The 15193-nt window shown below is 33.4% G+C and overlaps 1 protein-coding gene across 6 annotated transcripts in view; it reads left to right on the forward strand.

Annotated features, from left to right (window-relative positions):
* BDP1 (BDP1 general transcription factor IIIB subunit) overlaps positions 1–15193 on the forward strand; it is a 99994-nt gene extending 84801 nt beyond the window's left edge. For 3 of the 6 annotated variants that reach the window (XM_081284665.1, XM_081284666.1, XM_081284667.1), the window contains exons 35-39: positions 236–440; positions 4674–4710; positions 6276–6543; positions 8025–8274; positions 12232–15193. In XM_081284665.1, coding sequence (XP_081140791.1) covers positions 236–440; positions 4674–4710; positions 6276–6543; positions 8025–8274; positions 12232–12363 — 892 coding nt within the window. In that variant the 3' untranslated portion in view covers positions 12364–15193. Of the gene's footprint in view, positions 1–235; positions 441–4673; positions 4711–5586; positions 5694–6275; positions 6544–8024; positions 8275–12231 lie in introns of those variants that run through there. The other 3 variants (XM_081284668.1, XM_081284669.1, XM_081284670.1) reach the window with 3 other exon arrangements.

The following is a 15193-nucleotide window of genomic DNA, read 5'->3' on the forward strand; positions in this document are numbered from 1 at the left end:
AAAAGTTTAAAGACATGAACACATATACTTCAGATTTAATTAAATATTGGGAGATTAGGTTGTAAGCCTTTAAGTATGAATGCAGCTCAGAACTAGAATCTTAATGACCGTGATCTTGAATTTATTTATTTGGAATTTGGTTTCATTAGAAATTTAATTGGAATAGCTCAGTCTTTAACATCATTAAATAACTTTTGATTCATTGATTTTTCTCTGCATTTTTTTTTCTATGCAGTAAGCGTTTACCACTAACTTCAGTTGGTCAAGATGCCATGTGTTTATCTAATTCTGCAAGAGATGCTTCTGAACAGCCTCCTGCTAATTTGGATCTTATATCTAGGAAGAGATCTCATTGCACTCTTGATGAAAGCAACCATGTTTCTCCTGTCAAAAAAAGGTCTCTCACTTCAGGAGATGATTGTCAACAATATACTTCTGAGGTAAGATAGACTCTTTAGGTAAGTGCGATGGCCATAGTGGAAGAGACATGTTTCTATTTTTTCCTTCTGGCTCTTAACACTTTTATAGATACATAAACTTAGTTCAGACACTTATCATCATAAATAATAGATAAGGCCTGTTTGGGATTATCACTTTTTTATTAGTTAAGTGTAAAAATCAGTTGACCTAATCGGGAAAACTACTCTCAGTTCTGTGATGTAGGCTGAAAATAAGGCCAAAAGTGTTATGTAGACCTGGATCTTAGCTCTGCCACCCAACAGCTATAGAACTGTAAATAAGATACTTTACCTCTCAGGATCGATTTTCTGATGTATAAAATAATAGTAATATCATCATAATGTGTAAAGTTTTCCATTGCTCTTAGAATAAAACCAGAGCGTCTGAGCCCCTATAGATAGTTTTACCCATTTCTGTCTCTAGTCTGATTTTGTGCTAGTTTTCATCTCACTTTCTAGCCACATTGGCCATCTTTCAATTCCTTTAAATGCGCTATAATCCTTCATGTCCCAAGGCATTTTGTTTGCTGTCCCTTCTATATGAAACATTACCTTGTAAAACATTGCAGACTGCTCTAGCTCAGTTATCAGTGCCTCAAGAAAGTCAAACTCCTTGATGTAGATTTAATCACTAGTGATCATGTTGTAGGTTTCCTAGTATCCTCTTGTTTTATTTCTAATACTATTTATAATTTGTAACTATACTATGGCAAATCAATTGAAATTCTATTTCTTCAAAGGGAGAGCTGAAGACCAATAGTTCTTAGATGAGATACAGAGGAAGTATACTTTCATGTTTATGATAGGTAAAAAAAATTGTATCACAGAATAGTTTTAGTTTCTCTTGTAATGAGTAAGATTGAACATCGTTTCATATGATTTAGAGCCATTTATGTTTCTTTGACTATGAAATGAATTTATATTCTTTACACATTTTTTTAAAAGAGTGTTGCTATTTTCTTATAGATCTGGAAAAATTCTGTGAGATAGATATGGTAATGAGCAGCAAATTTTTACCTCCAGTTTGTCACTTATCTTTTATTTTAAATTTTTTTTTAGTTGTAGGTGTGCACAATACCTTTATTTTTATTTATTTATTTTTATGTGGTGTTGAGGATCAAACCCAGGGCTTCATATATGTGAAGCAATCGCTCTACCACTGAGCTACAACCCTAGCCCTCATTTATCTTTTGACTCTGTGTTCTTAGGCAGATTTATTTAACTTTTTACAGTACTAAAGGTAACTCTTTTTTTTTTTTTAATGAAAAAGATTTTGTTTTAGTTGTATATGGACAGCATGCCATCTGCATTTTATTTATTTTTATGTGGTGCTAAGGATCAAACCCAAACCCAGTGCCTCTCAAGTGCTAGGCAAGTGCTCTACACTGAGTCACAACCCAGTCCTGCCAAGGTTAACTGTTTTTTGTTTTATTGTACCAGGGATTGCACTCAGGGATACTCAACCACTGAATTGCAGAGACAGGGTCTTACTGAGTTGCGTAACACCTCGCTTTTGTTGAAGCTGGCTTTGAACTCAGGATCTTCCTGCCTCAGCCTCCCAAGCTGCTGGGATTATAGGCATGTGCCATCACACTTGGCTCAAGGTTAACTTTTTGATGGAAGAGTTTTGAAACCTAGACAGAGATAGACAGTAGAATATAATGTATTCCCATGTACTAGTCACCAGTTTCAGCAATTTATTAGCATTCCCTGCAGAGACTGTTTTGATTTTAAAAGTATAGTTAGTGACATATGAAAAAGATCATAGTATATTATCAAATACAAAACATTATGAAATAACATTACCAGATTATAATAGGTCTAAAATATGATAACTGTACATTTATGAATATGTAAGAAATAGTCTATTGGCTTACTTGTGATTTTTGTTTTCTAACTTTTGTTTTCAGTACTTTAACAATTAAAAGAATTTCTTATGCAGAATTCTAGAATAATACATAGAGTGCATTCAAAAAGACATCCTAGAATAATACATAGAGTGCATTCAAAAAGACATGCAGCTAGATGTGATGGCACACAGATGTAATCCCAGTAGCTCGGGAGGCTGAGGCAGGAGGATTGTGAGTTCAAAGCCAGCCTCAACAAAAGTGAGACGCTAAGCAACTCAGTGAGACCCTCTCTCTAATAAAATACAAAACAGAGCTGGAGATGCAGCACAGTGGTAGAGCACTTACCTAATATGTGTGAGGCACTGGGTTTTATCCTCAATACCACATAAAAATTATAAATAAAATAAAGTTATTTTTAAAAAATAAAGAATAAAAAAGAGCTGGGAAAATGGCTCAGTGGTTAAGCACCCCTAGGTTCAATCACTGTCCCCCCCCCCAAAAAAAAAAAGACATGCAAACATCAATCTTTTCATGTGTGGCTTCTGGGAAATCCTTTGAGTCTTAAAATTTCTAGCTAATATTACTGACTTATGTAGAGTTTATTTTGGTGTAAAGAATGGGGCCAACTTAAGTTTTCCATGATGACTTTTCAATTGTTCTAACACCATAAGTTGAATAATTCATCTTTTTTCCACTGATGAAAACTATACTTTTTTCAGTTATCATCTCCATATGTATTTGTATATCTTCCTGGACTTTTTTAATGTGGATTTACCTGATCTTCCAGGGACAATCTCATACTATTTTAAGTATTGTAACTTTGTGCTTTAATATTTTATAGGAATAGTCTCTCCTCTAATAACATATACTTTTATTCTTTTTTTCAGACTTCTCATTACTGCTAGTGTTCTTAAATTTATATGGATTTTAGTATTAGTTTGTTGAAGTCTTTAAAATTTGCATTAATTTTATTCAGAAAGTTCTCTTAATTAGAGTTAATTATTAATTAATCCGTCAGATGAACATAAGGAAAATTGACAATATAATTATAATAATGAATCTTCCAATCAAAAAACATAATGTCTTTCCATTTAAGTGTTGCTATGTGTCTTTTCAATTTTATTTTAAGCTCTTATAGAATTCATACATTTCTTATTATGTTATCCTTGAGAACTTAATCATATTGTTTTTATCATTGAGCTCAATCACTCTCTTTTCTCTCTAATTAAGAGAACTTTCTGAATTTCCTCATGTGCATTCAGTTGATTTGAGGTTTTGTAGGTTAACAGGCATCTCATCTGCAATTGGAATTCCAATTCTACTTTTTATACTCCTAATTTTTTCTGTTTTATTTATAATGACTGATATAAGTAAAAAATAATGTTAAAAAAGTAATCCCAAAGTTGACATCTTTTTCTTATTCCTGATTAATGAGGATACTTCCTATTAAGTGGGATGCCAGCTTTCACCTTTCAATGATTATATTTTATGGCTTTAAGAAAATGTTACTAGGTGTGGTAGTGCATGCTTGTAATCCTAGCAGCTCAGGAGTCTGAGATAGGAGAATCTCAAGTTCAAAGCCAGCAATTTAGCAGGACTCTGTCTCAAAATAAAATAAGGAGCTAGGAATGTGGCTCAATGGTTAAGCGCTGTGGGTTCAATCCCCAGTACCAGAGGGAAAAGAAGGAAGGAAGGTTGAGGCAAAAGCATCATTTGAGCCCACAAGTTAGGACTAACCTGGGCAACATAGCGAGACCCCATCTATATTAAAAAAAAAAAAAAGAAAGGAAAAGAAAGGAAAAAAAAAGAACATATCTAGTACATTTTATTTACTTTTTTCAGGAATGAATAATACTGTTAATAAATGCTTTTTCTCCTTAGGTCTATTGAATTATATTAGATTTCTAATGTTGAATCATCTTTACATTCCTGAAACAAACTATTTGATTATTATATATTTGCTAGTCTATTGATGTGCTACTTGTAATATTTGATTTGAGGGGTTGGAGTGTAGCTCAGTGGTGGAACACCTGCTTAGCATGTACAAGGTCCTGGGTTCAACCTCCAGCACCACACACACACAATTGTACTATTGCACTTGACATTTAAGTATGATGTTTGGTTGGTGTCGATATTATGCTTGAGATAAGAGGCATTTGGCAGCTTTCCCTCTCCTGTGTACCAGTTTAACAGTTGCCAAATCATTTCCAGAAATGTTTGCTAGAATTTCTATAAAACATTAGTGACTCTAGAGCTTCCTGGGAGATACATGCCTTCTTTATAGAAAGGAAAGAAGGGAATGGAGGGAGGGAATTTTATTTGACAAATAGATTTCTAAATTTTTTTGTAAATTTTCTTAAAACAGGTGTGTTCAGAGAAATTAAATGTTTTTGAGGAAACAGGTGAGTGAAATAAATTTTAACATGATCACATTGCTAAGTACCCCTGATTATTTCCCACACATTTTGAGCTTGAAGCACTCTTGCTCACTTTTTTTTTTAAAGAACCTTAATTTTATTGTCAGTATTTACTCTCCTATTAAGACATTGGATTTGGCATATTGATAGCCAAAATAAGCTCCTTTCATCCTGTAATTAGTGGAAAAACATAATGACTGTACAAAGATTTTTTGTAAAAGCTCAGTAACTACATTTTAGGAATTAACTGAGTAGTATGAAGGCAGTTGTTCTTATAGCTCCTTAACTTTGCCCTGAATTTTTATTATTCCTCATTTCTTTGAGACTTACCATTTCTTAGGCCTGTTAAGCCATTGCTGAACTATGGCAATGGTTAAGAACTTTTTTAAAAATTTAATTCTCAAGAATTAAAAAAAAATTATTAATGGTGGCATCTTTGTAGAGTTAAAATTCGAAAAGAAGGGTTTAATGATTTGAGGTTTTTGTTTGTTTGTTGTATGGTGCCGGGGATCAAAATCGAGGCCTCATTCATGCTAACTAAGTGCTCTACTACTGGGCTGCTCCCCAAGACCTGGTTCTGGCTTTTTAAAGACACTTACAAGATAATAACAATGTCATTGACTTAATCTTAATTGTCCAACTTTAATTGTGAAACTGTAATCTGGTTACGGTTTCCAGCTTTTAGAAATGTTCTAATATCTGTTTCATTTATTTCCTCCTCTCTGATAAAAGTGTTAACAGATCACAACACTCTGAAGTATTAATGATATAGTGATATATCATATGCCATCCTTTTTAAAAAATTTTTTTAAGTTATAGGTGGACACAATATCTTTATTTTATTTTTTATGTGGTGCCGAGGATCGAACCCAGTGCCTCACGAATGCGAGGTGAACACTCTCCCTCTGAGCCACAATCCCAGCCCCTCATATGCCATCCTTAATCATGTTTTGTTTTGTTTTTTAAAGGTAGGTATACTTATCAACTTCATTCTTTTTTCAGGGAGCCTAGGACATTCTCACTGGGAACTGAGCCTTAGAAATAGCTATCTAAAGGGAAATTTATTTTTTATTTTTTGTTTAACAAGAAATTTCTCATTTCTAACTAACTGCTGCTTTGGGTTTTATCTACTATTTAGGAAAATAAAACTCTTTAAAGCTAACCTGAGTGTTTAAGAACCTGTGGGGTTTTCTTTTCCACTAGACTACAGATACCCAAGTGACCACCTATATTTTGGGTTGGTTTAGCTTCTATAGTTTAAAGAGTCTTAGATTATTTTAAAGTGATCATCCTTTCATTTTGATAGTTCAAAATATATTTTTGGAAAAAAACTTTTTATAGTAATACCACTATTTTTGTCAAAGGTATTACTATAACTTTTACTCAGTTATTTTTAATTTTCCAAGTAAGTCCACTAATTATAATTTAGGCTTCTCTTATTAGATGAGGTTTGTTATAAGATACCATGGTTTTTCCCCTCAAATATTGCAATTAAAATATAAGTATTAATTTTAATATACATACTTACCATTTGTTCTCTTTTTTTGAAGGGGACTCTTACCAGGAACGAGGTATTTTCCCTACCTCAGGATGCACACGAGCAACTCCAGAACCTCAAAAAGAGAAACTTGAAACAACTTCTCAGAATATAGGGTCTAGGTCTGTTGGTAGAATAAGAGATATGTGTATAGAAAAGAATATGCGTCAGTTGCCTCAGGATGAGATGGTTGTATCTGATAAAGAAAAAGGAACAGATTCTGCTTCTACATCTGAACAAATGGGTAGCAGAGTGGCACCTTCAAAAACTCCATTGTCCAGGTATCATGTGCAAATCTTTAATAAATATTCCATTACCCACTGAAAAAATATAACCTATAGCTATAACACGAATATAGAGAAGAAATTCAATACAAAAGTTGATGTTTTAAAAACATGTTCTCTATCAGTAATATAAAGAAGAGCATCTGACTTTTTTTAGATATATGGCACACATTTTTCCCCAGATTGTGGTTATTGTTTAGGTCATTATGCATTCTGCCATATGTAGTTGCTAATGCACACATTGATGATAAGAGACATAGAATTGGTACAGAGGTATTGCTGGAAGTTGTTTTATTGAATTCCCAAATAATGTTTCATTTTCTTTCCTTATCTCATTTTCCTTATCTCATATTAAACCATGGCTTGCTTTCTATAAGACTAAGAGTTAAATTTAAGCCCAAAGCCAACTTCTCCCACATTGTTTTTTCTCATACTCTAGAAGTGAGTCTTCTAGGTTATCAACAATTATTGGTTTGTCAGCAGCATTCAAAACATTTATATGGGGCTGGGGATGTAGCTCAGTGGTAGAATGCTTGCCTAGCATCCATGAGGACCTGCATTTAATCCTCACTATTGCCAAAAAAAAAAAAAAGGAGAAAAAATTTACATGGTGAGTAGAAGGGAGGCAACATACATTAGCCTCCACTAAGGGGAAAGGACATGTCTTTAAAATGCTTATTTAATAAATCTGTTGTCTGTATTATCTAAACTATATAGAAAGTAAAGCTCAGTGATATATTTTCTGTCTTTAGAGTGGTACTGAAAATAGAATGGGGGGTTTGGATTAAAACAAGCTGAGAGAAGCAGTGTTCTAGAACAGAGGGCAGCAAGCTTGTTATATAAAAGGTCATATAGTACATATTCTAGGCTTTGTGGACTATATGGTTTCTCTTGCAGCTACTCAGCTTAGCTTTGCAGTTACAATATAAAAGCAACCATATGGGGCTGTAGCTCAGTGGCAAAGCACTTGCCTAGCACATATAAGGCACTGGATTTGACCCCCAGCCCCACATAAAAATAAGGAAACAAACTAACTAAAGTTACTGTATCCATCTACAACTAAATATATTTTTAAAAACCCCAAAAGCAACCATAGACAGATGCACATGCCTGTTTCAGTAAAACTTACTTACATAATCGTATGATTGGACCATCATTTGCTCTGACTCCTGTTCCAGAGCCTTGCTTCTCTTAAGTGTGGTCATATTTGAGAACTTGTTAGAAATGCAGGACTCAGGTCACACTAGCATTTCAGTCAGAATTTTCACTTTAATTATGTTGCCAGGTGATTGATATGAACTTTTCAACATGGGAAACTCTACTCTAGAGTAAGCCTTGATCCTGTCAGAGATGTATGTTATGGCTTAGTGACACCAGTACATAGTGAGTGTGCCATTTTAGCATTAGTAGAAAGAAGATAGCATTAAGAATATGTCTTCCTTGGATATTCATGAATATATTTACATTTGCATTTCTAGGCGTGGCAGAAGACCCCTGGGATTTTTATCTTTAATATGCTCAAAGAATAATTTGGAATCTGATGAACCTACTCACGTCCATAGTAAGAAGCGCGTAAAACCTCTTATACCTGTATCGAGGAGGAATTTGAAACGATCTAATCCACTTAGTGAAGGCGAGAAAAAAAATCAAGAGTCCTCTGATCTGCTTCCATCTCCAAGTGTTGCTACTAATACTCAATCGGAGAATATTGACAGTTCATCAGCTCAGGTATGTGATAACTATCATATTTTATTGTTTGTATAATAAAATGAGTTGAATATTAGACTCGGGAAAAATATGGTACTTTTGTTTTCATTTGGGTATCAAAAATTATTTCAGAATAATTCACATCAGTTTTCTCCCCTATCAAACCCTCTATCCTGGAAAAAATAAGGTATTGGATTACTAAGTTACACCTAGTTTAGTTCAGAACCATAAATAGACACTTAATTGCCATTTCTTTTATCAAATTGCTTCTGATTTGTGGAAGCAAAATGAAGCAGTGCTTGCATTTTGTTTGCCTTAGGACAAATGTCCTGACACCCACAAGGATAAACTAGAACCTTAAAACTAGAATTAGTGTTTCATTTCTTTGTATCCTGTAACTGTCTAATGGCAAAAATTTGTGAACTTGTGAATCTTGATTATCATTGCCAAATTATTTTATAGAACAGCTATAATTATTAGCAGTAAGGCAGTGCCAGTTTAATCATATCCTTGCCAGTGTTAGATATTAAAAACACTTCAAAAATTTTTTTCTATTAAATATAATGATGGAGAGGTGAAAATATAATTTTCACTGTTTTATTGTTTTAATTGGCATTTCTTTAGTTACTAATGACTTGATTTTTTTCCCCATATATTTACTAGAATTTTCTTTTGTATTTTTTGTTGATTTTTTTTTTTGCTGCGTATAGCTTATTATTTAAGAAATATTTCTCCAGAGCTTTAAATTTTTCAGTAATCAGTTTTAAAATTTTGACTGTGTTCATCCAGGCCCAGTGGTACATTCCTGTAATCCCAGCTACATGGGAGGCTGAGGCAGAATTGCAAGTTCAAGGACAGCCTAGGCAACTTAGTATATAATATGAGGCAAGAATCTCAATTACAAGCACTCTACCATTGAGCCACAACCCCAGCCCCTGTTTGTTTATTTTTATGTGGTGCTAAGGATTGAACCCAGTGCCTTACACATGCTAGGCAAGTGCTCCATCACTGAGCCACAACTACAGCCCCCTTATTACTTTTTTTTCCCCCCTTATTACTTTTTATTTTGCTAAGTTGCTGAGGCTGGCCTCAAACTTTTTTTTTATTATTATTATTTTTAAAGATAGAGTGAGAGAGGAGAGAGAGAGAGAGAGAGAGAGAATTTTTTAATATTTATTTTTTAGTTATCGGCGGACACAACATCTTTGTTTGTATGTGGTGCTGAGGATTGAACCCGGGCCGCATGCATGCCAGGCGAGCGCACTACCGCTTGAGCCACATTCCCAGCCCCTGGCCTCAAACTTTTGATCCTGCCTCAACCTCCCAAGTACCTTGGACTACCAACACATCTGTCTATATCCTACTTTTTTTAACGTAACAGTATGTCTTAGAAACCTTTGGAGAGTAGTGAAGAGCTTCTTCTCTGTCTCTATCTTCCTTAATTTGAATTTTTTATTTTAAAATAATTGTAGTTTCACATGTAGTTAGTTGTAAGTAATACAGAGGAGTTCCATCTTCCTTTTATCTATTTTCCCCCATTGGTAATGTTTTGCAAAATATGTTCCAGTATTGCAACCAGGATATTGACATCGCTCCAGTCAGAATGCAGAACAGTTCTCTATCACTGCAAGTGTCCTTTGTATAATACCCCTTTAAGATGCACCCACTTCTTTTTCATTTCCACTCCCCACCCCACCCCACCCGTTGTTGTTGTTGTTGTTGTTGTTGTTGTTGTTGTTGTTGTTGTATTTGTGCTGGGGATTGAACCCAGGGACTTGTGCATGCTAGGAAAGCATTCTACCAACTGAGCAGTATCCCCAGCCCTCCACTTCCTTCTTTTTTTTTTTTTTATTAGTTGTTCAAAACATTACAAAGCTCTTGACATATCATATTTCATACATTTGATTCAAACGGATTATGAACTCCCATTTTTACACCGTATACATATTGCAGATTCACATTGATTACACATCCACTCCCTTCTTAACTGCTGGCAACTTGTTCACCATTGAATTTATCATTTCAAGAATGTTACATAAATGGGGCTGGGGTTGTGGCTCAGTGGTAGAGTGCTGGCCCAGCATGTATGAAGCACTGGGTTCAATCCTCAGCACTACGTAAAAACGAAATAAAGATACTATATATTCACCTACAACTAAAATATATATATATAATATATATATATATATATATATATATATATATATTTAAACAAAAAAAAAAGAATGTTACATAAATGGAATCATACATTCAAGATGGCTTTTTTCATTTAGCAGTTTCCTGGAGATTCTTCCAAGTGGTTTTATGTATCAATATTTTGTTGATCTTTTTGTTGCTGAATAATATTCCCTACTATAAATGTACCACAGTTTTACTTATTCATTCAGCCATTAAAGGACATCTGAGTTGTTTTGAATTTTTGCTATTATGAGCAAAATTGTTATGATCATTCATGTGTGTGTTCCATATAAACATTAATTTTTATTTTTCAGGGATAACTGTCCAAGAGTACCCTCATTGTTTTTAATGACTATATGGTATTCCATTATTTGGTTGTATCTTATAATAATCATAGTCTAGTATTCTTAGGCATTTAGGTTGTTCTTAATTATTTGTTATTTTAAGCAATGTGGTAATAGCTTAACTTAAAAATGACTCATTACATATACCCATTGGTTTAATTCCTAGCAATAGAGTTGATTTAATATTAAAAGGAATGATTATTCCTTTGATAGGTACTGCCTGATTGTTCTCCATATGGATTTTATTAGTTTCTATGTGATTTTTTTTGTGTGTGTGTGGTATTGGGGATTGAACCCAGGGCCTTGTGCGTATAGGCTAGTGCTCTACCACTAAGCTATACCCCCTGCCCCTTTTTATTTTATTTTGTTCAGGCTGACCCTAAACTTGTGATCCTCCAAGTAGCCTCAGTCTCCCAAGTAGCTAGGTTTTAAGTGGTTGCCACTATACCCCACTCATGCTTTATTTTCAGTAACATATATTGATATAATTTGACATTTAAAAAAAATTATTTATCTTTTCATACTGATTTGTAGAAGTTCTTATTAGGGAGGAAAATGCCCTTTGGTGATATAGATTGCTTTTTTTTTTTTTTTTTTTTTTTTTTTGCACATGCCCTTTGTCTTTTAGTCCCATCTGTTAGCTTTTATGTAGATGAATTTATCAATTGTTTCTTTTACGGCTTCTGACTTCAGGTCATTTAAAAAGATATCACTCCCCTCCCAAACCAGGATTATAAGTATTTTACTATGGCATATTATAGTACATTTTTTTGTGGTTGTTTTAATTAATGTTTTTACATTTAGGTCTTTGGATTAATCTAGAATTTATGTTGATAAAATATAGGTCTGACTGGTTTTTCATCCTGTAGTGGTTATACAGCTCTCCAAAATCAGCTCCTGAATAATCTTAACTTTTCTCATTTGTTCTTCAAAATATAATTTTCATCAGATAATAAATTTCCATGTTATTTCTAATCTTCTGTTTTATTGATCTGTATGTATTCCTGTGCCAATACTATGCTATCTTAATTTTTTATAGATTTATAAGTGTTTGATAAGATCTCTGATTTGTGATGCCTTTGGGTGCTTTTCTGTTTTATGGGTCTATCTGTTGTTACATCAGTAATTGAAGTGTCATTTACTGATTCAACAATGTTATGTTTTTCTGTGTTATTACAACTTTTTCTTGAGAGTTAAGATGAAGAAACGGATCTTGAGCATCTTATAATTTGCCAAATCATGTCGAAGTGTTGTATATTTAGGATGCGTCCAATTTTATTGTTATAGCTGATGTAACAAATTACCTTGCTGTTAAAACTCTGTTGTGTTTAGAATTACTCCCCCCCCCCCCGCCCCATGCTGGAGATCAAACTCGGGGCCTTTGTGCACACTAGAAAAGTACCCACTAGAGATATGTAAATGTTGTATTGCGTATTTATTTTTATTACCTTTTTAGGTTTCTTGTGATCAGCCCTTACTGAAAGAAGAACATAAAAGTGGCCAACACCGGGCACCTGATCAGGAGCCAACCACAGTCTCTGAATATTTCTTCAGTGATATCTTCATTGAAGTAGATGAAACAGAATGAAAGTCTTTTGGGTTTCTTCTTCTTTTTTTCTTTTTTTAAGTATTGGAATTTCCAGAATCAATTACATCAGCAAAGCAGCATTTAGAAAAAAGCATCACTGTTTATTTTTCTTTAGGTCAAGTTTGAACATCTAATGAGCTCAAGTTAAAGCTTTTATAATTAATGGAAAACATTGCTGAGGTTCCTTTGGTTCTGATTGATTCAGCATTTTGGAAATACCAAGCAATTAAGACTGCTTTCTCAGAAATAACAACTCTTGTTTACATTTTGACACTTCCTATTTTGAGCACACATGGACATTGGGAATATTGTGGATTAATGTCTGTATAAATCAGTGCCGACATTGGAGGTTTTTTGTATTTAACATTCAGTGAACTTCTTTTGTAAAGGTTTTTGTTTTTATTTTCCTTTTTGGGGGGATGATGAAGGCCCTTTCAGTTACCTCCAAGTATATGAAAGCAAATTGTCCACTTGTATGGTAAAGTTAAAAAACTTTTCTATTATCAGTTGTGTATCTGACTCACTCAAAAATATGTATTTTTCTAATTCATGGTGATGTACCATTAGTCCTAATTGAAGAACTAGTATTTAAATTTACTATTTATAAAGTTGATACATCAAAGAGCTTATTTATTTTTAAATTTTTATTTAAAAGCATACTCAGTTTTAATTATATGCACCCCTCAGATTGTGGGTAAAGAAGGCATTAACAAATTTTATGTTTGTCTCCTTTCCCTCTTTATTTGTAGATTTTAAAATGATATAACTGAAAATGTTTGAGTAGTATGTATGGTTTAAATGCTTTTTTTCCTCATAGTTTAGTATATTGACTTTGTACTGTGAATTTTTATTTTTCTTATTTCATGGTAATCTCAGGATTTTCAGGGAGAGAAAAAACTCAACTTCACTTAGGAGACAAATTCTCACACAAAACTCAGTCTTCTGTGGGGCATGGTGGCACACGCCTGTAATCCCAGCAGCTCAGGAGGCTGAGGCAGGAGGATCATTAGTTCAAAGCCAGTCTCTACAGTTTAGTGAGGCTCTAAGCAACTTAGTGAGACCCTGTCAAAAATTTTAAAAAAAGGGCTAGGGATGTGGCTCAGTGGTTAAGCACCTCTGGATCCAATCCCTGGTATCAAAAAAACCAAAAAAACTCAGTCTCCTTTACATACACTCCTTAAAAAAAATGTTTCTTGATAGCTCCTCCCCCAACCCCTGTTTAAAGAACATGTACCACAGAACATAAATGTGATGTTAAAAACAAAATAAGAACAAGATTTTAAGATTTTATAAGGTCAGTAATTGTCATCAATATGAATGTAAGTATTTTTAATTTTGAGATTGATATTTCCATTCATTCTACCTGAACAAACCTTTCCTGTTTCAAATTAAATTTCTCAAAGAGCAGATTTATTCTGATTTTATTTGAAAAGCCTCCTAGCTGGACATTATATATTAGCTCTGGAGTTAATAAACTTCTGCAAAATATTTTTGAGTTTGCAGGCCAGCTGGTCTGTGTGGCAGCTATGCAACTCTGCCACAGACAGTACTTGAATGAAGGGCCATGGCTGGATTGTTTTTAGTTTAACCCTACATTAAACAATAGTTTTCTTACCTTAAGGTGCTGATATCTGTATGTATAAGTTATTTGTCATTGGAGTTATGAGTTGTGCCTATAAGTTAAAACTGTGTTGATTGCATTATGAAATGATCAGTATTTCAATTGGGAAAATATTTTAAAGTCTAGATAATTTTAGGGTTTTGTAATTTGAAAAAATGGTGGCCAGTTTTCAAGTTCCTTAAAAAGAGGATAATGGCTTAGCAAGTTTAACAGTGATGCCAATTTATTGGAACTTGCTATTAGAGCATCTTCTATTTATTGCCTTACAGAGAAATTTACAATTTAACTTTTTCTCGTGAATGAAGATCTGTAAATCTGAGTGGAAATTCTCTATATAAGTATGCATTTATTTATTTTATTGATTAATGTCACAAAATCATGGTAGTAAATCACATTGCTATTTTAATAACCTATTTATATAAATTTTTAAAAATCTCATATTGTACTGAGTACAGTAACACATGTCTGTAATCCCAGGTACTTGAGATGCTGAGGCAGGAGTATGGTGAGTTTGATCCCATCAGGGGCAACATGGTGAGAACCTATCTCAAAAACCAAACCAAACAAAACTCATTCTGAAATTTCTTAATTAGTGTTAGTTTGGGTATTAGATTGCCATGACTAAATTATAATTTATCCCTGTATAATATTTATTTTTTAACTTTGCTAACATCTACAATAAACCAGTTTTATGGATGATAATTTCTTAATGTATAACAATAACAAATATAGGGCATTCATTGTATAGAGAATCAAGTCAGTTAACAAATTATCCCACTGTTATAGTCTTAAAACTTATCTTGATAAAGAGAAGTTTAATCACTGCACTTACCTTACAAGATGGAATGATCTGTGTTAAGTCTGACTGATGTAAAGGTGTTGCAAAGAATTTATTTTATAAATCTTGAAGGAGATGTGATTAAAAGTCTTTTTCTTTTCTTGACTTTTCCTCCTAAACACTTACATCTTAGCATGTGATCAACATGATGGCTTCAAAGCCTAATTGTTGGTAAATGATTGAGACACCGATAAAAATATTAATATCCATTGTTTACCACCATATTATTTTAAAAAGACACAACCATGTATACTACCGCTTGAAGAAGTTGTTGACAAAAAAAGCAATATCTGTCATATGTAAATTTTCTTGTTCTAAAGAAAGCAGTTATGTTCTATAGATATAAATTATGTAAATAAAAGTTATTTTAT

The sequence above is a fragment of the Spermophilus citellus genome, assembly GCF_964194105.1.
Source record: "Spermophilus citellus genome assembly, chromosome: 1".
In the NCBI taxonomy this organism is placed as follows: domain Eukaryota; kingdom Metazoa; phylum Chordata; class Mammalia; order Rodentia; family Sciuridae; genus Spermophilus; species Spermophilus citellus.